At 48.5% G+C, this 24,422-nt stretch overlaps 1 protein-coding gene across 1 annotated transcript in view; it reads left to right on the top strand.

The window, feature by feature from the left end:
* The window catches only part of GRIK4 (glutamate ionotropic receptor kainate type subunit 4), a 343,900-nt gene that overhangs the window by 145,649 nt on the left and 173,829 nt on the right, over positions 1–24,422 (top strand). Inside the window, exons 2-3 of the mRNA XM_052652431.1 lie at positions 3,365–3,529; positions 19,848–19,945. Of these exons, the coding sequence (XP_052508391.1) occupies positions 3,365–3,529; positions 19,848–19,945 (263 nt within the window). The remainder of the gene's footprint in view (positions 1–3,364; positions 3,530–19,847; positions 19,946–24,422) is intronic.

Genomic DNA, 24,422 nt, shown 5'->3' on the forward strand with positions numbered 1-24,422 from the left:
CCATAATAAAACACTATAGACTGGGTGGCTTCAACAATGGGCATTTATTTCTCAAGTTCGCAAGTCTGAGGTCAAGATTCCAGCAGGGTCGGTTCCTCATGACAGCCTGCTTTCTGGCTTGGGGGTGGGAGAAGGAGCCTTCTCTAAGGGTATTAATCATGTCAGATCAGACCCCAACCCTATAACCTCTTTTAAGTTTAATTACCTTTTAAAGATCGTATCTCTAAATGCAATCACATTGAGGATTCAGGCTTTAAGAAATGAATTGGAGCGGTAGGGGGACCATATTTCAGTCCATAGCACACATCTTTTTTAAAAAAGAAAAGATGGGAAAAAGAAAAGTGGGTGGGAAATAAATACCACCCACTCTATGGTGTTTTCTTATAGCCGTGTGAGCTAAGACACACCTGCCTAGACCACTGCTTCTCAGCAGCAAATCCCCGGGAAGACAAGTTTCATTAGAAGGAACGTGCCCTATGGTTAAGGGGCACAGGGTCCATATGAGACCCACCTGGGATCCCCTCCCTCCTCTGTACTCACCAGCCCTGTGAATGAGGGAAGGTTGCTTGCCTGCTGTGATCTGTTTTGGGATTTTTTTCATCTCCAAATGAGAACAACATAGAAAACACACTCTCATGGAATTCTCAGAGACAGTAAGTGAGACTGTGTCCACTAGGACTTACCCTAAAGTGGTCACCGGATAAATGTGTCCCTGTTAGCTCTGGATTCATGCCATGGACCCATGCCTCTTTCCCAGGAAATGGCATTGCCAGTTCCTGACGTTTTTTTAGGTGTCTCTTTTCTATGCACTAGGTCTGGGCCAATGGTTTCTATGATATTTTTAACAGTGAAACCTTTTGTCCCCCACATCACGTTTTTTGTGGAACTCCAATATCTAAAACTGACAGATGTGGAGATTGTATTAATTGCAGCTGATGTGAGGCGAGAGACCTCCATGAACCCCTTCTTGAAGGAACCCAGGGGCCCTCCAAAGAACACCATTGAGAACCACTGCTCTGGGCTGCCCTACTTCCCTTCTACTCCCAGAGTCTTCTTCCTGGGACAGCTCAATGTAATTGTCCAGGTTTCTTCTTCATAAATAATAATCTCATTCTGATCTTGCTCCCCTAAGGTAACCTGGCTAGGAACTTTAGCTGTCCCTGGGCTCATCAATCGTACATGTAAGGTCCGTTGGCCACTCTCTCAGGTGTGCATGGACTTTGCCACTTGACTCACAGAAGTTCATTGCCGAGTTCTAGGAAGTCACCTCTGTCGCCCCATGTATTACCAACCACTGTAAACGAAGTCTAATTTGTATTGCTCAATAAGGCTATGCCTATAAATAAACCCACAAATCAGGAAAAAAATTGCTTTGTCATATTCTGTGTCCTGGTTTTGGTTTGGAAAATGGGTCACAAGAGGGAAACAGGGGAGTTTTATACAGAAAAGACAGCACAAAACCTGGGTCTCTGCTCACACCAGCCACAGGGATTCCGGGGGCCTCACTTCAGCGAAATCTATTTGGCTTGATTCTCTGTGTTGCTCTTCTGAGGCTTCAACCTCGGTGAGATAAGCTCGATCTTTCTCTTTTTATTCTTGTAACAGCTTTATATTGAGATATAATTCATATAGCACACAACTCACCCATTTAAAGTATACAATTCAGCAGCTTTTAGTATATTCACAGGGTTGTGCAGCCATCTCTGTGATCAATGTTAGGACATTTTTGTCATATGCCCCCCTGCCCCAGAAAAAAAACACAGTATGCGTTAGCAGTCACTCTCCTTCCCCCTAGCCTCCCCACCACCACTGCCACAACTGGGCAACAACTACTCTACGTTCTGTCTCGGTGGGTTCACCCGTCCTGGACATTTCATATAAAGGGTGTCTTTTAACATGTGGTCTTTTGCGTCTGGTCTCTTTCACTGAGCATGTTTCCAGGGTTCATCCATGGTGTGGCATACATCACACTTTATTCTTTTTTATTTTCTGTCATGATACTCCATTGTAACGATATACTGCTTTTCTGTTCGTCTACTCATCAGCTGATGGATGAGTGTCCCCACTTTTTGACTAGTATGAATAATGCTGCTTGGAACATTTGCATACAAGTTTCTTTATATTTAGACAGAGTAACTACTTTTATGATTTATTTTAACTTTTAAAAATTGAAGTACAGTTGATTTATAATACCGTGTTAGCTTCAGGTGTTACAGCACAGCAGTTCAGTTACATATATACATATATAGTCATTTTCAGATTCCTTTCCCTCAGTACTACAAACTACTGAGTTTAGCTCCCTGCGCTACACAGTAGGTCCTTGTTGGTTACCTATTTTATATAGTAGGGTATATATGTTAATCCCAATGCCTGAATTTATCCCTCCACCCACCCTTCTGTGTACAAGTTTTGATGTAGAGATTTTCAATTGTGGAACTTCCTCTACTGAGACAGTGAATGATATCAATGGCTAGATTTATTGTTTTTCATGCACCAAATTCTGCGCTGAGCACTTCACACCTATTATCCTTGTCATCGTCATTGTAGCCCAAAGAATAGGCTCTCTCCCCATTTTACAAGTGAGGAAACTGAGGCCCCATAGCTAACACAGGGCAGGGCTGGGATTTGAACTCAGGTTGACACATATTCTTAATACACATATACTGACTACTGCTTCCAGAAGTTGGGCAGTTGTTGGTACCACACCACTCCAATCATTCACCCTGATTAAGTCACGAGGATTAAATTTCAGTGGTGTGCCACTTATATACATTGTCTTACCGAATTCTCACACCAACCCTGTGGGGTTTTCTTATTGATACTATCCCTGCCCAGTGAGGAAAGAAGTTCATAGAAACTACTTCCTGGGTGACATGTCTCATCTGTGTCTGAGCATGGAGAGCCAGAGGTCAGCAGGACCTCCAGCTGCTCTTTGTTACCACAGCTCTCCCTCTCAAACCTGGCCTCCTTCAACCCTGTATGACCTCGAGGACAGTTTCTCGTATGCGCAGAAGTACTATTTTCAAAGCAGAGCCGCCATCTGCCTTCTTTTGCAGCGGTGTGCCCGTGTGTGCATGTAAGCCTATATCCAAGGGTATCGCTACTCCGGAACCTAGGGGCCTCGTACAGGTAGGACCCCTGGTGGCCTACCGTGATATTGCAGGGTTCTTGAAGAGGTTAGTCCCATTAGAGTTCATGCTACACCAGACTTCAAGCCTAGACCCTTAGCAGGTAGAGGACTTGCTTTTGGACAGTTTTGAGGATGGCAGGGTGGAGGTGGAAGGTGGCAGTGGGGGGGAGACTGGAGCAGAGGAGGGTAACGGTAGAGGGTACCAACTGTGTCCATGTGGTTGCCTGCCCACAGCCGCTATCTTGGATGACCCCATGGAGTGCAGCAGAGGGGAGCGGCTGTCCATCACCCTGGCCAAGAACCGCATCAACCGCGCTCCCGAGAGGCTGGGCAAGGCCAAGGTCGAAGTGGACATCTTTGAGCTTCTCAGAGACAGCGAGTACGAGACGGCAGAAACCAGTACGTAGAGCGGGCAGGGCTGCCCTCGGCTTCCCCCGCTGGCAGAGGAGGGGCTGGTGGTGTGAGCCGCGCCCGTCGGCAGACCTACGATGCAGGGACTCCCGAGAGAGGAAGAGAGCCGTGTGCCCGGAGGCCCTGAGGGCATAGTCTGAACAAGATCCCAGGCTTTGTTGTAAATCATACGTAGGGTAGCGCTGAGGGAGGAAATGTGTTCATTCCTTCATTTTACCCACTCATTCATTCCTTCATGTATCGATTCATTCATCTTCTGGACATTGTGCGCGCATATCCCTAGATGACACCTTTTGCGGTGCTAAGAAAGGAGAGAGCTGGCCAGCCCCAGGGAAGCAGAGTGTGACACATGTTTCCTTCCTGTCTTGATTTCTTGTGCCAAAGGCAGTGTTGTAGAAGAAGCTGAGACTCGGGCTGGAGTTCGGCCACTCGCTCTTGAGGATAACCTTGGACAAGTCAGTGATTCTTTTAAACCTCAGTTTCGTCATCTGTAAGATGGGAATGCTAGGCTCTCCTTTGCAAGTCATTGTGAGATTTAAATGACTTGCAAAATAGGAAAGGTCTCTGTGAGTTGCAGTGCTTTATAGACGTACGTAGTAGATCACTCCAGTCACACTAATGGAGCCCCTCCTTTGTGCTGGGCACTGCTTTTATTTCTTCCAGCAACCAGAAAGTTAAGTGTTGTTATTCCAACTTTACCAAGAAACTGAGGCTCAAAGACTTTGGATAACTCGCTCAGTGCCAGAGGTAGTCAGATGCAAGTCCTAGACCCTGAACTCGCATCATAGCCTTGCCAGCCCAGGGTCTTGCCTGTCCCACCTCCCCTGCACTTCTCTGGCGTGTTGCTGGTATTATCTAGACAGCTTAACAAGATGAGCTTCCAGGTTAGTGGGGTGATGGCTTGTAGCTTAGCTGTAGATGAACTGCTCCAGTACAGAGAGAAGGAGGGGAGCCCCTCAGCCCAGAGAAATGATAGCCTTTGTTCCTTAAGCCTCTGGAAGTCCCATCTCTTCCTTTCCCATCCATATCAACCTTTAGTGACAGTCAATGGCAAAACCAAACCAAACCAAAGAACAACTCGCTTACGTGGGTATGTCAGACATGTGGTCTTTGGCATGTGGGCCCAGTGATGCTCTAATCTGGACTATTAATATTGCAGAAGAAACGTATTTACATTAGCTTAGGTACAATCAAGAGGATACTGTATGGATCCAAAGAGGGCAGGGAGGGAGGAAGGCAGTGGCTCTCTGTGTCGCAGCTTCTGGAATGCTCCTGCTGTATCAGATCCATGCTCTGTGCCTTCTGGCGCTTTCGTTTCCCTGGCTCATTCATCATGTGCCATGATGATGCCAGTTTACAGTTTGTTTACCCATTTGGGAAACTTTTACTGAACATTAGCTCCATTTTGGGCCTAACTCGGGATATCCTGTGTTGGGGGCGATGCAGGAAACAAGGTAGAGAGGGTCCCTGCCCTCAGGTGCTTACAGTCTGTCTTCAGTGTGCAGCTGCCCCCCCCCCCCCCCCCACCCCGTGCCTCTTGGTTTGGAGTTCCAAGGCAGAAGATCTCATTTGTCCAGTTTCTCTTGGCTGGTCTCACAAGCCACAGACATTGCCCAGCTGACCTGAGATCTACTTTTGGGGAGAGAGTCCACTCCTAAAAACTGAGGGTGGATTCCTATCATATGAAGCAGTTGTTGAGGCCAGTGAGATCTGTGGACACAGATTCCTCCAGAAGGAAGCTTAGGGGGACAGGTACTTGGAATTGTCATTCATTTATTCACTCGGTCAGTCAATAACTATTTAGAGGGTGCCTGCTGTACTCTGTCCTAGACATTGGGGGTAAGGCACAGATGGAAATTCCAGTTATCACAGAGGTTAAACTCTAGTACAGTGAAAGGAAGATTCAGGTTTCTCAGGATCTTCCAAAGGAAAGTGGAAATACCAGCAATGACTTCCTGTGAACCTCCTGGTCCTGTCTATACTTTGGTGTGTTTTTTTTGTCCAGGAGGGCAGGTCTCAGACAAGAATCCAGATTTCTAGATAGTTCTCATAGTCCGTTCTTTGGAAAAAAAACAGCTCCCTCTCTTCTTCTTCTTTCGTTCTTCAGACTTTCCCCTGCAGAACAGAAAGCATCCCCTGCAGAACAGAAAGTGCGGATTGCCCTCTGAGGATGGGGGTCATTAGCAGATGTAAATTTCTTCTCCCAATGATCCGGGCTTAGCAGAGTCAATACATCTAAAATATTAAACCAGAGGAATCAGGGGAATAAAGGAAACATATCTTTAATCCGTGATACAGAGCTTTGGAGCATCTTTCTAAGGCCCTTCTTTTAGGCACTAAGTATTTTACTAACAAGTGGCCCTTGGTTCAGCTTTTATATCTCACTGTGTTTGAGGCGTGATTAGCATTTGTTAGAAAAGAGGGCTTTTGGATCTTTCTACCCCAAGGGCTTTTCATCTAAAGCCAAAACTGCTCCCCCACAATGGATTTTAAATACCACCCAGATAGTTCATAGAAAGCTTCCAGCCCCACTTTCCCCTCCCTCAGTAAGGGGAAGAGAGGATGGTGGATTAGCACTTTTAGCTGAAGCATGGTGGGGCGGGACCGCTGGTCAGCGGGGGGCGGGGGGGGGGGGCGGGACCGCTGGTCAGTGGTGGGGCGGGGGAAGGAGTTGGGAAGGAGGCCGCATCCCAGGATGAAGGCGGAACAACAGCTCTGCTATCCCTACTTGGAGAGACTGTGGGACAGCGTAGGATGATCAGACTGACCTGGCTGTGTTACCTATGAGCTGTGTGACTGTGGACAGGCTGTTTAACCGTTTCGTGCCTCGGTGATAACACCTCCTAGGGTCATTAGGAGCACAACAGGAGACAGTGCAGGTGAGTTCATTAGCGCCTACACATACCAAGGAGTTAGGAAGTGGCAGCTGTGGATTTTGTCGTTGGGTTATTCTCTCCACGGGCTTCTCTGGTGGCTCAGACGGTAAAGAATCTGCCCACAATGCGTGAGACCCGGGTTTGATCTCTTGGTTGGGAAGATCCCCTGGAGAAGCAAATGGCTACCCACTCCAGTATTCTTGCCTGGAGAATTCCATGGACAGAGGGGCCTGGCAAGCTACACAGTCCAGGAGAGTCACCAAACTGAACACAACTGAGCAACTAACACTTCCACTATTCTCTCCACACATCCCTTATGCCCCCGCCCCCTTGGATTTGGCTTCCTCTACCTCTTACCATCACCCCTCTCTCTCCTCTGTCTCAGAGTTCAGCCATCCCTCCCAGGCAGCCCAGTCTACCTCCCAGCCTCCTTTCACATGGCCTGTCTTAACGTCAGGTGCCTCCTGGGGCCTCGATCATAATTGAATATTCCACTCTCTTTCCCTTTTTCTGGGTTGATGCATCCGACAGTTCTGAGCCTTTGGAAGTCACGATATGCTGCCCAGAGCCAGCTACTGCTCGGTCTCCTGGTGGTGGTGTCTCCCCTGGGCTAGGGGCTGATTTGCATTGGTAATTTAAATCTATTTGAGTGGCTCTGGGGCCCTGACCAACCCCACCGCCCCCACCCAACCTCACATCTGTCACCCTATGCCTGGGGACGCCACTTTAGAGAGATGAAAGAGATTCTAGTGATGACATTCTTGGTTGTAGAAAGCAGAGGCTCTGGGTTAAGTGAAGATGGTAGCAATCCTACAGGGTACCCTTGTGCCTGCTTTTGGCAATAGGCAAGTTTCAAAAACTGCACAAATAATGAGTCACACTTGGGGCAGGTGTGTCATCAAGAGAAGCAATGGCAATTTCAGAATCAAAGATGATGAAGTGTAAAACTGAAGATGCTGGGGTGTGGAGTTCAGCCTTCTCATTTGATGGTTGAAAGGGAGACTGGGAGGTGGAAAGTATCACATGGGTTGTTAATCAGTAACAACCTGGGTTCCCTGGAGAAGGGAATGGATGCTAACTGCCGTATTCTTGCCTGGAGAATGCCATGGACAGAAGAGCCTGGTGGGCTACAGTCCACGGGATCGCAGAGTCGGACACAACCGAGTGGCTAACACTTTCACTCACTCGGACACTGGAAAGATACAAGTAGCAAACCACCTCGCTTCTATCTGGTTCACATAGATTTTCATGCAGTGAGTTTATCTAAAGTGAAGGTCACCTATAAAGCTCCCTCAGACCCACGTCTGATCCCCTCCACTTCTCTGCCTGGTCACCATCATCGCCTCGGGCTTCTTGATGTTTGATTTCCCGGCTCCCTCTGCGCGGCCCACAGATCTGAAATAAGAGGGCTGGACAAGACCTATCAGGTCACCTCCTGGCCCGCCTGTCCCTTCCCTCCTTCCTCCCGTATCTTATCTCCATCTCGGCCTTTCTTGTGCAGGCAGCTCCCACAGGCCTCGCCCTCCTCTGTTCCTATAGATCCCTGAGTCTCCTGTGGCAAACATATTAGAGCTTAACTAAGCGCCACCCCCTTATCACCCAGACACCCGGAGGCACTGTGCCTACCACTGTCAGAGCCAGTTTGAGGTTTAATTTACTGCAGAGCTGAAAGCAAGAGGCTTCTTGTCAGCCCCTCGCCTCTGCCTGGGTTTGTCCCTGTGAGGCCAAGCATGCTATCACCTGTCCACACCGTTTCCCCTGGAAACCCAAAGGTGCCTGGTTCTCAGGCCCCCCGAGGCCCCAGTGATGGGCAGAGAGCGTGAGGTTCCGGCTGCCTGGCTGCCCCTCCTGCACAGGCTTCTGAGCTTCTCAAAGGCTCCACGTGCATGACCTCCAGCAATCCAGAGCTGTTTCTAGTAAGTAAGGGCTGATGCCAAGCAGGGCCCTGTGGGGCTCCTGGGCATGGAAGCCTTTCTGCCTCTCATTTCTCATAGGCAAGACTCCAGCCTCCATGACCTCTGAGTTCCAAAGGGCACAACAGTTGCTCTTCAGGAGAGGAGCAGGCAGGAAACCACCTGTTGTTGTTCAGTCACTACGTCATGTCTGACTCTCTGCGACTCCACTGGAAAAGACCCTGATGCTGGGAGAGATTGAAGGCAGCAGGAGAGGGGACGATAGAGGATGAGATAGTTGGATGGCCTCACTGAGTCAATGGACATGAGTTTGAGCAAACTCTGGGAGATGGTGAAGGACAGGGAAGCCGGGTGTGCGGCAGTCCATGGGGTTGCAAAGAGTCAGGCATGACCTAATGACTGAGCTGAACTGACTTGAACTCGACTGCAGCACTCCAGGCTCCTCTATCTCCCAGAGTTTGCAAAGATTCATGTTCCTCAAGTGATGCTCTCCAACCAACTCATCCTCTGCCATGCCCTTCTCCTTTTGCTCTCAATCTTTCCCAGCATCAAGGTCTTTTCCAATGAGTAAACTGGACCTCCTAAGACCCTGCACATACCCTAATCTTGTCAGCAACCCCACTCTTTTGAAACTTTGAAGAAGAAAGAAGAATGCAAGACTGTTACTGCCTTGATCCTTATTGCATACTCCTGCCTGACTGGATAACCTCTCCCTGTTACCCAGAGAGGGGGCCATAGTTATTGAGGCATTAGCCTCTGGTGCTCCCTCTTTGCATGGCAAAGAAATAAAGGCACTCTTTCCTTCTCCTCTATAACTCTGCCCCGGTGTTTCTGTTTGGCGTTGGTGCACAGAGAGCCAATATTTTGGCAACAGGGCTAACGTTCCTCCGTCAGCTCTCTAGAAAGACTCCAAGTCAGCATAAGGGAGAAGGTGAGAAGCCAGAAGAGAAGGCATCCAAATAGCGATGTGTCATTCGACAAGTGTTCCCTGCTCCCCTTTCCTCAGCTGCCCACATCACATATACATAATAGGGACTCAGAGACACATTGAATTACAGTGCTGAGAAATCAGGAGGAAAGGGGGACAGTGGAGGAGGTTATGGTTGCATGGCATCACTGACTCGATGGACATGAGTTTGAGCAAGCTCCAGGAGTTGGTGATGGACAGGGAAGCCTGGCATGCTGCAGTCCATGGAGTTGCAAAAAGTCAGATACGACTGAGTGACTGAACTGAAGAAATCACCTGGCTCCACTGCCTCCTTTTACAGAAGGGGAAAACTGAGGCTCACAGTCTTTCCCAGAGGAGAGCTGAGACCACACATCTGAAAAGTGACAGAAATCTCAGTAGCTCTGCTGTGGGCTTGCCAGGGAGTGGCTCAGAGAAGAGCAGAGGGAGTTCAGAAATAGGTCACAGATGGGGCTGGGTGGTCAGGTAAGGCCTCTGGGCCAGGCTTTGGAATGATTGACAGGTGAGGCAAAGGGAAGAGGGCATCCACACAGAAGGCTTAATAGTATGCTTGAGGCAGCAAAAAAAATGGGGTACTTTGGGGCACAATGATAGCTGGGCCTGACTAAAACAGAGTGTTTGTGGGGGCTGTGGCAATGGGGACTGGAAAGCAGTGTAGAACAGTGTTCAAGATCCTAATCTTGGGTTTACCACCATCACAGAATTATCACCTGAGCCTTGGACTCCCCATTTGTAAAATGGGAATACTATGAGTTCTCACTTCACGAGGTTGCTGCAAGGACTGAGATAATGCACTTAGAACACGTAGAGCAGTGCCAGGAGTCAGGTGAACTCTTAATAAATTTCACCTATTAGTAGTATTATCAGTAATAGAACTAGTAATGTAACCCCTCCTTCATGGGATGATTGTAAGGCTTTGGGGTCCCTGGTGCTTGCACGTGTGAAGTCCCTATAAATGGTGTTGCTGCTTCTGTGGTGATCTAGGGCTGAGGCTTTGAGTGGTACATCATTGGTGACAGGAGCCAAAGGCAGGTGTTTCTTTTCCTTCCAGTTTTGTTGAGATATAACTGACATACTGCACTGTATAAGTTCAAGGTATGCAACATAATGCTGAGAAACGCTGGGCTGGAAGAAGCACAAGCTGGAATCAAGATTGCTGGGAGAATTATCAATAACCTCAGATATGCAGATGACACCACCCTTATGGCAGAAAGTGAAGAGGAACTCAAAAGCCTCTTGATGAAAGTGAAAGAGGAGAGTGAAAAGGTTGGCTTAAAGCTCAACATTCAGAAAATGAAGATCATGGCATCTGGTCACATCACTTCATGGGAAATAGATGGGGAAACAGTGGAAACAGTGTCAGACTTTATTTTTGGGGGCTCCAAAATCACTGCAGGTGGTGATTGCAGCCATGAAATTAAAAGACGTTTACTCCTTGGAAGAAAAGTTATGGCCAACCTAGATAGCATATTCAAAAGCAGAGACATTACTTTGCCAACAAAGGTCTGTCTAGTCAAGGCTATGGTTTTTCCAGTGGTCATATATGGATGTGGGAGGTGGACTGTGAAGAAAGGTGAGTGCCGAAGAATTGATGCTTTGGAACTGTGGTGCTGGAGAAGACTCTTGAGAGTCCCTTGGACTGCAAGGAGGTCAAGCCAGTCCATTCTAAAGGAGATCAGTCCTGGGTGTTCTTTGGAAGGGATGATGCTGAAGCTGAAACTCTAATACTTTGGCCACCTCATGTGAAGAGTTGACTCATTGGAAAAGACTCTGATGCTGGGAGGGATTGAGGGCAGGAGGAGAAAGGGATGACAGAGGATGAGATGGCTGGATGGCATCACTGACTTGACAGACATGACTTTGGGTGAACTCTGGGAGTTGGTGATGGACAGGGAGGCCTGGGGTGCTGCGATTCATGGGGTCGCAAAGAGTTGGACACGACTGAGCAACTGAACTGAACTGAACATATCATGAAATGGTTATCACAGTAAAGTTAGTGAATATCCATCATCTCACATAGATACAAAATTGAAGAAATAGAAAAAAATTTTTCCTTGTGATGAGAACTCTTAGGATTTACTTTCTGGACTTTCATATAGAACATATAGCAGTGTTAATTATACTAATCATGTACTTTGCCTGCCTAGTTTTTTTATAACTAGAAGTTTGTACCTTTTGACAGTCTTCATCTAATTGCCCCTCCGAGCACTCCCCACCTCTGGTGAGCACAAATCTAATTTCTTTCCTATGAGCTGGTTTGTTTGTGTTTGAAAGATAATTGACCTGCAACACTGTTGTTTGCTGCTGTGTATTACAGTGATTTGATATTTCTATGTATTACAAAATGATCGCCATGATAAGTCTAGTTACCATCTGTCACCGTACAAAGATGTTACATTATTATTGACTATATTCCCCATGTTGTTGATTTCATCCCTGTGACAGCCAGTGGCAGTTTTGAGATCTCAGATACTCTGGGTCACTCTGACCAGGGAGGTATCCATCCTGGGGCATGAAGGTGCAGAGACCTGGCACTCTACCCTCCCATTTCCCCTCTCGGCTTGGAAGTCAGCAAGGCCATCCTTTTAGGTCCTGGTCCATTCACAGGGCTGAGAGTGGACCGTGCTCTGGAGGCTCTGGCACAAGGAGGAGACAGACGGTCCTTGGTGCTGATGGAGGCGGTTGTTTGCCTCGCTCGGACGGTCAGGGTTCTGCTCTGGGCTCAGTGCACAGCATGACCAGGCACACAGAGACACCTTGCCCTACCACCGCTCCACTCGGGCTTCAGCACCCTAAAGTGTTTTTATGTGAGCTCTCCCGGCCTCTGCTCCACGTTGCTCTCAGCTCCCCGTGGCCCTGATAATTTATCACAGGATCTCCGAAAGCACCGAACTGTAAGTGACGAGGCCCCAGTTTTCTCGTCCCCACCCAGGAGGCTACCCCTTCCCTGGAGGACTTGAAGTTAGTGAGCCTGTGAGTAACTACTCTGGACCATATGCATCATAGCTAGACCCTTCCCCTCCCTGTGAAGACTCAGAGACAGTTAAGTTCCCATCGGCTCCTCCAGTCCAGCCCAGGTGTCTAAGGAGGCTTCGCATCCGAGCCTGAGCTGGTGTCTGCAGGGGAGGAAGTTTCCCCCCTCACAGCACCCCATCGTGGTGTTTTATTCCTGCAGCTGCTCCGGCAGTTGCCTTCCAACTCCTCTGCTGGCTGGCAAACTTGGTTGCCATGGCAACATCACTCACATCTCCAGTGCTCCCTGGGAGGCAGAAGGAGAGTGCCCCTCCCTCCCTTCCATCCCTCAGACTGCTCAGAGATCCTCACGGGATGACTGGGGCCTGCAGCATTGGGGTTCAGGAAGTTTTAGAGCCGAGGTCATCTATAACTAATTTTCATTTCTACCAAGCAGGCATCCTTCATAGGGAATGAAAGAACAGTTCCCAGGTCCCAGGAATTCCCCAGGCTCCAGCTGCTGGGAAGATGATAATTCACTTTCATTGCACTCATTTTGGATCATTTTGATTCAGTGGAGCAAGCATCTATTGAGTAATTCCTTTTTGCCAGGACTGAATAGCTGTGACCCCTACCTTCAAGGAGTTTCAGATGCAGTGGGAAATGGGAGATGGACACTCACAAAGACACAGGTCCCCAGACCCTCGAGACCAGATGTGTTTAGATTTCAGAATCTTTCAGGTTCTATAAAGGTCATGTCCTGCTTATACTATACATTAAATAGCATTTCAGATGGGGCTTGGGGCTGAACCCCACTCTCAAAATCAAATGCATACTTACATTCAGATAGTCACATATTATAAATATCTTCTTCACATCTATCTATTTAGATCAGATTTTGCTGCTAAATGAGTTTGATGATACCATCCACTGTGAGAGCTTTTGGGATTTTGAAATTGAGAATAAAGGATTGTGACTTTCTCTAATAATTTTTTTTAGGAGAAGCTTCTTCGTATTGGGGTTTACCTGGTGGCTCAGACAGTAAAAGTGTTTGCCTGCAATGCGGGAGACCCGGGTTTGATCCCTGGGTCAGGAAGATCCCCTGGAGAAGGAAATGGCAACCCACGCCAGTACTCTGGCCTGGAAAATTCCATGGATGGAGGAGCCTGGTGGGCTACAGTGCATGGGGTCACAAAGAGTCAGACAAGACTGAGCCACTTTACTTTCACTTTTCTCTGTATTGAGACCTGGCGAAAAAACCTAGCTTGGGGCAGAAGCAGGCCAGGAATTCAGAGAACAGGGAAATTGATCTTTCCAGCATAGAGCTGACTCAGAACCACAGTGGGATGTGAATATCGAGAGGGAGTGGTGCTTTCTTGCCTATGGGCAAGAACTGAGCTGGGCACTGGAGGATCAGTAGGAGTTTTCCAGACAGAAGGGCAAGAGAAGACATAGACCATGGTAGTTTACGGGTGCTAAAGTACTCCTTCTCAGAAAAGTGTTTTTAAACAAATAGAATTGCATAGATAGGATAAGGAGGGAAAACAATTATATGGAAATGAGACAGGAAAGGGGCAGGGCACCTTTAAAAGAATGACGTAGCCCGAGGACACTACATAAACTGATTAGAATGAACTAGATTTAAGATAGCAGAGGAGCAGCCTTCCACTTGACCTTGAGCCTCAGTATATGCTTATTGTAACATTCAGAAGCTAATTTACACATCCCAGGCACCTTGGTGGTTCCAAGGACAACTGTAAAAGGTCAAAAAGTGGGCAGTGGTCCAATTTCCGAAAATCCCCACCCCTTCCCTAATCCCATCCCTTCCCCCAAATCGGTCTTCCTCAATGGCTATGCAGGAGATGTAGGAGGTGTAAGTTCCATCCCTGGGTCAGGAAGAAACCCTGGAAAAGGAAATGGCAACCCGCTCCAGTATGTTTGTCAGGAAAATCCCACGGACAAAGGAGCCTGGTGGCTACAGTCAATAGGGCTGCAGAGTCGGATGCGACTGACCACCCTTGCATCCCCCAAATAGCTGGAATGCTCCTCCCACTCATTAGCCTGTGAAATTACCCACCCCGATAAAAACTGACCACCCCTTACCCTGGAGCCTCTCTTGCCTTCTGAGATGGCCCCCACTCTGCCCGTTTCCTCTGTGAGTAAAACTTTCAGTTTACTGTGGTTCGCTCTTGGATTCTCTCCTGTGCGAAGCCAGGAACCCACACTTGGCAGCTGTCCCAGGGTCTCTGACATGACCTGGAATGTGACGCATGCTTCTGAGCTCCACTCTCTTTCCTGTGACAGACATGCAATTAAAATATTTTGATAGTGATATATAAATATACATATTTCTTTATTAATGTACTGAATAGCCAGACCTAGGATCAGGCCTAACTACTAGTGTAATTTCGAAGTAATTATGAATGTGAATGGTATTTCAAGATCTCTGCAATACTATAATATGATCTGAAAACACTTGTGATGTCTATCAATGACAGAGTCACAGTTACTGTTAATATACTGTGGTTTACGGCCTCTATTCCAAATTGAAGGGGATGCTAAATTTCAGTTAGGGGTTAGAGAAAATAATGCCATTTTTCTTCCGCCAAATGTTCACAGACCACTGACTTCTGCCCATAGATCTCAGGCAGCAGGGTTAAGACTGCTGGTCTAGTTAGAGAGAACAGCTTGGAACAGGCTCAGCTAAGAAACTGCAGAGTGTGAGCCAGGTGAGCTTGTGTGAAATGAGAGGAGACGTGATGGGAGAAAGGGCTAGAAGGGTCATATCTTGAGGAGATCAGACCCGTCTGGATTTTACTTGTTCATTGGAAGACATGTTTTGATAATGAAATTTTATTTTTTATAACGATGTGTTATGAAAGGAATACATGCCCATTTATATTAGAAAGCAGAGAGAAGGAAAAGGAGCATCATGTAGTGTTCCCCTGGTCAAGGCAACCTCTGCTGCGAGCTCGGTGAATCACTCGTGGCCGAGGGAGGTGGTGTGGTACGGTGGTTAGGGAACCGACCCTGGAGTCAGGGGTTGGGGGTTTGAATCCTGACTCTGCCCTTTAACTTTTCTGTTTTCTTATCTGTAAAATGAAGGTGAGATGATAGTATCTCTCTCATCAAGTTGTTTCCAGAATTAAGTAAGTCAATTCATATAAAGTGCTTAGAATGGGCCATAATTAGCACTTAATAAATATGGGCTTTAATAACCTCTTCTTCCAATCACTCCACGGTGCCTGCCTATTTTCTGTATTTGCTTACTTGTAACCTTCATATAGATACACATATAATTTTATATCCTGCTTCTTTCTCTTAATATTATTACATAAATATTTTTAATACTATTATAAACTGTTCATAAGCATTGTAAATGCCTAAGTAATATTCCACTTGGGTATATGACCCACACTTTAGATAACTATTTCCTTATGATGGGACATTTCGTTTATTTCCCATTTTCTGTGGTAAGAGTTGAGTGGGCTTCAGTGTGGTTCAGTGGCAGTTTATTGAGCACATAACTCTCGAGTCCCGCCCTGCTCTGTGTGGAGGGCACAGAGATGAATAAGGCAAGCTTTCTGGTCTGCAGGAGCACACAGACACACGTTTAGGGTTATAATTGGCCTCAGTGTGGAGAACGGATTGGATGTGAAGAATCCAGAGAAAGCCTGTAGGAGGCAGATAGTAAAGGGGCTGATGGAACTGATAGTGGCAGTGAGAAGGAGAGGATGGTGGGGGATGAGCAGGTGAAATGGTCAGAACCTGGCTGCTGGCTGGTGTAGCCCATGAGTAGATTCAGTGGGAGAAGGCAAGGAAGAGTCAAAGAGACCACAGTTTGAACTTCAGGAGCTAAGGTGGGGGAGGTAAGGGGATGGTAAAATGAAGTGGTTGGGAGTTTGGGCTTTGATGCCCAAAGTGAAAGTGTTACTCACTCAATCATGTCCGACTCTTTGCGACCCCACAGACTATATAACTTGCCAGGCTCCTCTGGCCATGGAATTCTCCGGGTAAGAATGCTGGAGTGGGTTGCCATTTTCTTCTCCAGGGGAATCTTCCCAACCCAGGGATCGAACTTGGGCCTCCCGCGTTGCAAGAAAATTCTTTACCATCTGAGTCACCGGGGAAACCCACATGGAGCTTTAAATTTGAGAGTGACACTATCATATATGACCTGTGTGAGCTTGATCAAGCTACTTAAATTTTCTAAGCCTCAGTTTCTCCATCTGTAAAGTGGGGATACTAATGAATCTTCCTGGAAGCGTGGTGATCAAGTCAGACTATATTTGAAAAGTATATAACAGATATGATGTATTGGGAATAATCGTAAGAGTCCTGTGGCATATCAGTTCCACGCTAAGTGTGTGCACGCGTGCTCAGTCATGTCCAATGGCAGTCCACCAGACTCCTCTGTCCATGGGATTTTCCCAGCAAGAATACCATTCTAAATACTTCGTATGTATTAAGTCACCTTAATGCTCACAACATCCCTACAGGAGAGGTGCTCTTAGCATCTCAGTTCTATAGATGAGAAAGAAGGCTCAGGGAGCTTGGTCAAGGTCTTGCTCAAGGTGTCACAGCTAGTCAGCAGTGATCCAGCCAAGACTCATACTCAGATAGGCTTGCATCAGAGCCCGTGCTCTTAAGGCCTGTGCTTTCTCTCTCTCTGCCTCACTGTCCATGCTTACTGCAGGACAGGAGAGGGAAGTCCCTGTGGCAACACCCAGCAGGTGGTTGGAACTTGTTTTAAACCCAGGACATCTTTCAGAGTGTAGGATCGCCTGGGCAGAGATGAGTGGAGGCCACAGGTAAGGATGAGAATGCCCAGGGAGAGTGAGGCACGGACAAAATCTAAATTTAGTGGGTAGCAGAGGGAAGAGGCATTGGCCAAGGAAGTGAGAAAGACCTTTCAGAAAAGCAGATGAGAATCAGGACCAGAAGGTATCATGAAATTCAAACGAACAAATGTAATCGTTAGCTGCGAAAGAGAGATAAGAACTGCTAAGAGGTCCTTGGTGACCGTGGGGAAGCAGGTACAGCAGAATGACAAGGGGTGGGGACAGAGATGGACGAAGTGGCTGCAAGGAGGAGGGCAGATACGGAAGGTGGCTGCGAGCAGGCGGGACAATCACAGCAGACTTGAATTCCAACACTGACTCTGGCCTTTATCAGGTGTGTGACTTTATGGGTGTCTGCTTAACATCCCTCAGATGTGGTTTCCTTATTGTTAAAGTCAGGAACTGAGCTTCAGCCCTGGGGCTGCTGGAATTTGATGGCCAGTGAACTTGGAGCCCCTCATTGGCAGTAAGAGTTGAACTAGCTGAGATCATGTGCTCTAACTTCCGTGGAAGTAGCTTGAACTCTGATGAGCATTCTCCAAAGGTAAATCTTGCCCTGACCTTCCCTGGTGCTCCGGTGGCTGAGACTCCATGCTCCTAATGCCGGGGGCCTGGGTTCCATCCCCCGTCAGGGAACCAGGAACGCCACGTATCACAACTAAAGATGCTGCATGCTGCAATGAAGACCGAAGATCCCACGTGCTGCAACTAAGACCTAGTGCACTTGAATAAAATGAAATAAATACTTAAAGAAACAATGGTAAAGCGTGCCCACAGCTACTCTGTCTTTGGGGATGGTTCTGACAGTATACTGATGAGCCTCCCTCAGACACCCACCGCCCACAGTCTATCCGTCAGCTGAGATCTGTGATGTTGTACTGATTGAACCCCTGCCTGTGCCTCGGGCTGAGAGAAGACCCCCACGGATCTATTGTTTGTGTGATAAACCACGGCACCAGGATTTGAACCCTAGTGCCCTACCCACCGCCCATGCCCCATGAGAGCCAGGACTTGGCTGTGTGGGCCAGTGGTTAGGACTCTGCTTTAGGAGAGAGAGCATCCAGGTTGCAGGTGTGGCTTCGCAGTTGACTCCGCAAGGCTCCTGGGCCGATTCCTTAACCTCAGTGTGCTGCGACGCTTTTTACATTTTTGTTTATTTATTTTTGGCTGCACTGAGTTTTCATCACTGTGCATAGGTTCTCTCTAGTCATGGCGAGCGAGGGCTAATCTCCAGGTGTGGCGTGCGAGCTCATTCTGGTGGCTTCTCTTGCAGCACGGGCTCAGTTGGTGTGGTTCATGGGGCTAGTTGCCCCAGGGAATCTGGGATCTTCCTGGACCAGGGATCGAACCCTTGTCCCCGCACTGGCAGGTGGATTCTTCTTCACTGGACCACCAGGGATGTCCCTGCCCTGACTCTCGATGTTGAGTAGGAGGAAAATGTGTCCAGTCAGGCTCTGAGTTTTGTCGGGCAGGACGTCTTACAGAACAGCTGGGAATCACGGGGCATAATCTGAGGGCCGGCTCTTTGGTTCTCATATCACTGTGTGTGTCTTGAGAATTGTCCTACGTTCTCTGTCCATCTGTTTCCTCCTTTTCCCCTCACTTCCTTTCTCAGTCTATAGCATTTTAAAATCGTACATTCTCTCCTCTTCTGACCACGTGCCTCATCCACCCAGTCATACATTCAACAAACTTGAACTGGGCCCCTAGAAAAAGCATCATGCTGGAGACAGGGAATCGTCAAATGGGGACTGAGTGATAAATATGGTTCAGGTCTGCCTTAAATGGGTTTGATATCTAGTGAGAAGAGTAACATATTTAAATAGCAAACTGAAATTGACGCATTTACAAGTGTCTTAGAACCAGGGGACAATCCATGGGCCTCAGAGCCCAAGCGAGGTTGATTTCCACTTAAAAGAGGTAGGAAGGGGTAAGGAGAAGGTGGCATTTGAGATGCTCCTTGACATGTGAGTGAGTGAGCATCCAGGGTAGAGGAGTGAAGGGTGTCTCCCCCGGGAGAGGTACAAGGTCATAGAGCGTGCTGGTTGGTCAGGAAAGCACCTGTTGGGTTCAGGGAAGGAGGGGGGCGGTTGGGTCAGGCTCCAGGCCGGGCGAAAGGCAAGTGGCATTGAAAGATGGGGCTCCTCTCTGCCACCCTCTCTTTTTCTTCTTCTGTCTCTCCTGCTCCCCTTAACCTTCACGGAGCCGCTTTCTCCTCTCTGCCTGCAGCATCCTCACTGTCTTTCATCTCTCTGCTTGTCTGCCTTTCCTCCTCTCTAGACTCGCTCTTTCAGGGAGGTGGGGAGTAATAGAGAGTGTACGCCGGCTGGCTGTTCTGTGAACTGAGCCCTCGGCCCCTGCAGCAGCCGTGTCCGGGATCCCAGCACCCATCCTGCAGGCCAGGCCAGGGGAGGGTGGGGGAGCGGTGTGCAGGTCTCCACCATGCGCTTCCGTCCTTCGGTGACAGCCCAGACAATTTACACATCCTGTTGGCGGAGGCCATATGTTGAAATAACCTAGGTCATTTCCTCATTTAATACCATCCATAAACTCTAATAAAAATGTCCTGGAGCCCAGTGGTCCAGGGGAGGAGAGGCGCTGGGTTTGGAAGGATGGGAGAGGGGACCAGGATGCGGGAGGTGGGAGGTGAGGGGCGATCAGGGGAAGATCAGAGGACTCGAGGCTGAAGCCCACTACCCGCCTGATGAGCGCCTTTCCTTTCCTGCTCCCCACGCTCTGTCCTGCTGCTGGCTGCAGTGTGTCAGATTCTCCCCAAGGGCGTGGTTGCTGTCCTGGGACCATCTTCCAGCCCAGCTTCCAGCTCCATCATCAGCAACATCTGTGGGGAGAAGGAGGTGAGTGCTGGGCCGGGGTGGGGAGACTCTCTGTGGGCTGGCAGCCTGTGCCTCGAGCCCAGAGAGATCCTGGACTCTTAAGGGTGGGAGGTGTCACTAATAACAACCACACAAAGAAAAGAAGTGGGCCTTGGTAGGCACTTACTTTTTTCAGTTTGTTTGGATGGAGGGGACTCAGAGGAAAAGATTCATAACAAGGCATTCAAGCTGAGCTCTTCTGAGTCTTGGGGCCCTGTGGCAGGCAGGGCAGAGGGCGTCCCTTGGTGGATGAGGGTAGAAGGAGAGGCTGGGGAGGGTGGTCCAGGGGAGGCTGAGAGGTCTCAAGTCTGAGCCCCACAGGAACGCTCCGGAATATCTATTTAGATATTGGGATTCTGGGGAGGAATGCCTTTGGGGCCAGGCCTTGCTACATTTGGGGGCTTCCCTGGTGGTTCAGATAGTAAAGAAGTTGCCTACGATGCAGGAGATCCGGGTTTGATCCCTGGCTCAGGAAGATCCCCTGGAGAATGGCTTGGCAGCCCACTCCAGCATTCTTGCCTGGAGAATCCCATGGACAGAGGAGCCTGGAGGGCGACAGTCCATGAGTCACAAAGACTCGGACACGATGGAGTGACTAACAGTTCCACTTGCTACGTTTTAGTGCTGAAATGAAGTTTGAAAGCTTACTTCTATTCCGTAAGTTCTCTAGAAAAGAGATCTTATTTTGCTTTCTTCTTCATTCATCAGTTCCCGTGTTTATTTCTCTAAAGTGTGGTGTCCATTCCCTCTAGGTCTCATTCCCCAGGAGATAAAAATGCTCAATTCTTAGAGAAATGACAGGGCGAAGCTTTGGACTGTACTTGCGCACTAAATCTTTATTCTAAAACAGAAAATGAAAGCTTTCAAAATGAGAATTATGTACACCTATATTAAAATCTTAATGGGTAAAATAATGTAAAAGAGAGAAAAAGAAGATGCTTGGGCATGAGTTTCTGAGAGAGGGCTAGCTCCCTGTTCCAATAACTCTCGCCCTCCTTTTCCCAAAGGAGAAAACAAACTGGAACCTTCAGCGATTCTACTGCTGGAAGCTTTCCTAGTCCATCTTGGAATCAATCAGTCCTTCCCCTTCAGATACAATCCTGGGAGATGGTGGCAAAGTGACACCGTAGCCTCCCAGTGGACTTCTTCTGCTGCTGCTAAGTCGCGTCAGTCATGTCCGACGCTGTGCGACCCCATAGATGGCAGCCCAACGGGCTCCTCTGTCCCTGGGATTCTCCAGGCAAGAACACTGGAGTGGGTTGCCATTTCCTTCTCCAATGCATGAAAGTGAAAAGTGAAAGTGAAGTCGCTCAGTCGTGTCTGACTCTTAGCGACCCCATGGACTGTAGCCTACCAGGCTCCTCCATCCATGGGATTCTCCAGGCAAGAGTACTGAGTGGGGTGCCATTGCCTTCTCCAAGTGGACTTCTAGACAGGTCTTTTGGGGACAGATGGAGCATGATGGTCAGGAGCTGGGGAGGGGGCCGAGCAGAGGGACTGGGGAATGGAAGGGTCAGTCTTGCACCTGTCATAGGAGCCTGGAGGCTCAGACTTCCAGAAGATTTAGCCTTGGGAGGGTCCAGTTCTTACAGCAGGACGGGGCTCCTGCTTTGTGAGTTGCCCTCACGGGGGCAGGAGGCTCTCTGGAAGCCACTTCCTTGATGCCTGCACTTCTCTTATGATCAGAGGGCTTGGTGAGTCCCCGAGGCTTTGAGAAGAATATTGAAGCTCCTCTGTGTTATGAGCCCGCTCTAAGAATTGTTACCAGCACTGTAGAATGCCCTGAGGTCCCAGCCCCAATCCTGCAATGGGTCTTTCTTACCACTCCCTGTAGGTGGGGCCCCTGAGCTTCATGCCAGAGATAAGGTTTGTGCTGACTACTCCCCATCCCTACTCCCAGCCATCCTGAAAGATGACTCCTGCACCAGCCCAGGCCAAAAAAAGAGCTTCTGTCCCACCGCAGTCCCTTCCAGCATCTCACAGCCCTCAGCCTCTGTGAGCTGGACCTGATGTTTAATTTAAATCTTTCTCGCTGGCTCCAAGTAACAACTCACGTCTATGGCAGGCTGTTACTTCCTACTCGTTGTGATCTTCACCACGTGAGGTTGCCAAGCTACCCATTGTCTCCTGTCTTTCATCTCTGTCCCCTGTAGTCATCCCCCCGCCCTATCTCCACTCCAGAATGGCCTCCTCTTGGGGTTCAGTGGTTATTTTATCTCGACGACCACATCCTTTAACCCTGCTTGGCATTTCAGGCCGGAGGCAGAGACCCCGAGTTGCACCCATCTTCCCATCCTGCTGCCAGGGACCTCATGCCAGTGACCAGCCAGACAGGCTATGCTGCTCAGGGAACTGCCAGACAGTTACCCCTCATCTGTCTGGTCATGTTCCTTTCAGAGCAACCTTTCCTTTCCATTCAGATTATGCATTTCTTTTAATATTTTATGAGGCTGAACTGCCTTACACTGATTCCCCTCAGCTTCAGGAAAAAGAAATGGAGTCCTCATCGAGGAGTTCATCCCTTTAAATGCTGCTAACATTTCTGCAGCTGGCAGCTTTCTGCCTCACTGCCCTTCCCCTCCATGCTGCTCACCTCTTCCTCTGATCTACACCTCCATGCTGATGTCCTAGGATGCATTCATAATTGCAGATCAGTTACCGATTGATTTTTGTCCTAGAGAGAGAGGCAGCAGCTCTGGCCTGGCCATCCCCACCTGGACCCATCAGAGCGTCTGGCTGCTTCCACAGCAGCATTTAAGATGCTGGACTGTGGGAGACTTCCCCACCAGCCCCTTCCTAGGGACACCCTCTCAGCCCTAGCCCCCTGTACATACAGCCCCAAGAGCTTGTCCAGGAGTTCCTAGATTTTGGAAGAAAGGGGAAAGGGAAGGAGAAAAGGCATTGCCTTTATACCACATGTTAGGCACTCAGCTAGTACATGCTTCACACACAGGGTCTCATTTTATCCTCCCAAAGCTCAAGAAACACCTGTTGTTTCTCCATGTGAATGAAGCCTAGAGAGGCTAAGCAGTTTGCCCCAAATCACACAGCAGAACCTGGATGCAAACTCAAACTCGAAAACTCTTTCTCCTGAGCCTTCACGTTTCTGAGTCTTTTCCTGCTCCATCTCTGGGATCTGTAGATCCATGGGAATCTCTAAAGGTGCTTTCTATAGGGGGTAAGTTAGCTGCTGATGGAACCCAGTAGGCTGGATGGCCACACAGGGAGGGCCTTGGGCAGAGATCCTCAAATGTGTGAGCCAAGCAGCCTGGCTACCCTGCCCAGCCCTGGCCTCCAGCTTACCCCTCTGTGAACTTTTTTCCATTCACGGTCCATTTGTGATTCATTTAAGACAGATTGTAAGGGTTGCAAAATATCGCAGGGAAGAAAGACCCCTTATGACACACCCCAGGTCAATGTCACTTTTCAGCCTCTTCGGTCATTACTCATCAGGCCGTCTCCCCAGTGCTATGCTTTCCATTCTCTGCTGGGAAATATTGGTTGCCTTCTCTCTATGGTTAAAGGGCTTATCCTAGTTGAATTCTGGAATTTTCTCCCGAGTTTCTGCTAAATCTTTACCCTCCCCTCATCCCAGTCTCAGGGGAACTCTGGTCTCTGGCTGACTTCTTCCAGAAACTTAAAAGGATAAGTTAGCAGAATTTTCCAGAGACCATGTCAACATCATCCCAGACTCTGGGCCAGCCCAGGCAGAGACAATTTCTGCAATCATGCCTGAATAACCCAGTCTAGGAACCAACCAATTCACTACCATGGAGTTCTTCTTGCCGTCTACCCTCAATCTTGCTCACTTTCACGTTAGTTCAAATGCACACTCATAGTAACCTAACCCTTACATTGGGCACCCTAAGTGAGCATGAGGGATGAGGTTTCAGCCCCATCTCTGGTAGAGACATGGACAGCCTTTAGCTCTTCTGGCTCTGGGTCCCAGGGTGACAGAATGCAATCAAGGAGGATGGCAGCTTATTACATTTTAACCTTCCTATTACCTACCCAGTAGCCTAAGCCGCCAATAAAGCAGCCATCACAGCCTGTTACTATCTATTTCTGGGAGAACAGAGGCAGAAGGCAGGGGCAGTGCCTCCCGGAAATGTCAGTAATAGATGCAGAGAGAACCTGACACTGTCCTAATGAAGCCAAAGCAGGTATTTATTTACCTGGCTCCATTCGGAGGCTCTCTAGTTGGTTTCCCAGCGCTCAGCGCTTCCCATCCTCACGTGTGTCTTCAGAGGAACACATCCCAGGCTTTCACCTAGAAATTTTGTCCAGAGCTGGTTTATACATCTGTTGGCTAGGCTGGGTTGAGGGGGCCCTTTGGTTAGTCCCTAGGGCAATATTTTTCTCTTTTTGCCATCTCTGCTCTGATTCATTAACTAGAAATAATAAAAGGATTATGCCTTCAAGAGCCCTTTGTCTCTCTGCCTAGCAGTGGGCAGCTGAA

Source organism: Budorcas taxicolor, chromosome 15, assembly GCF_023091745.1.
Source record: "Budorcas taxicolor isolate Tak-1 chromosome 15, Takin1.1, whole genome shotgun sequence".
NCBI lineage: Eukaryota > Metazoa > Chordata > Mammalia > Artiodactyla > Bovidae > Budorcas > Budorcas taxicolor.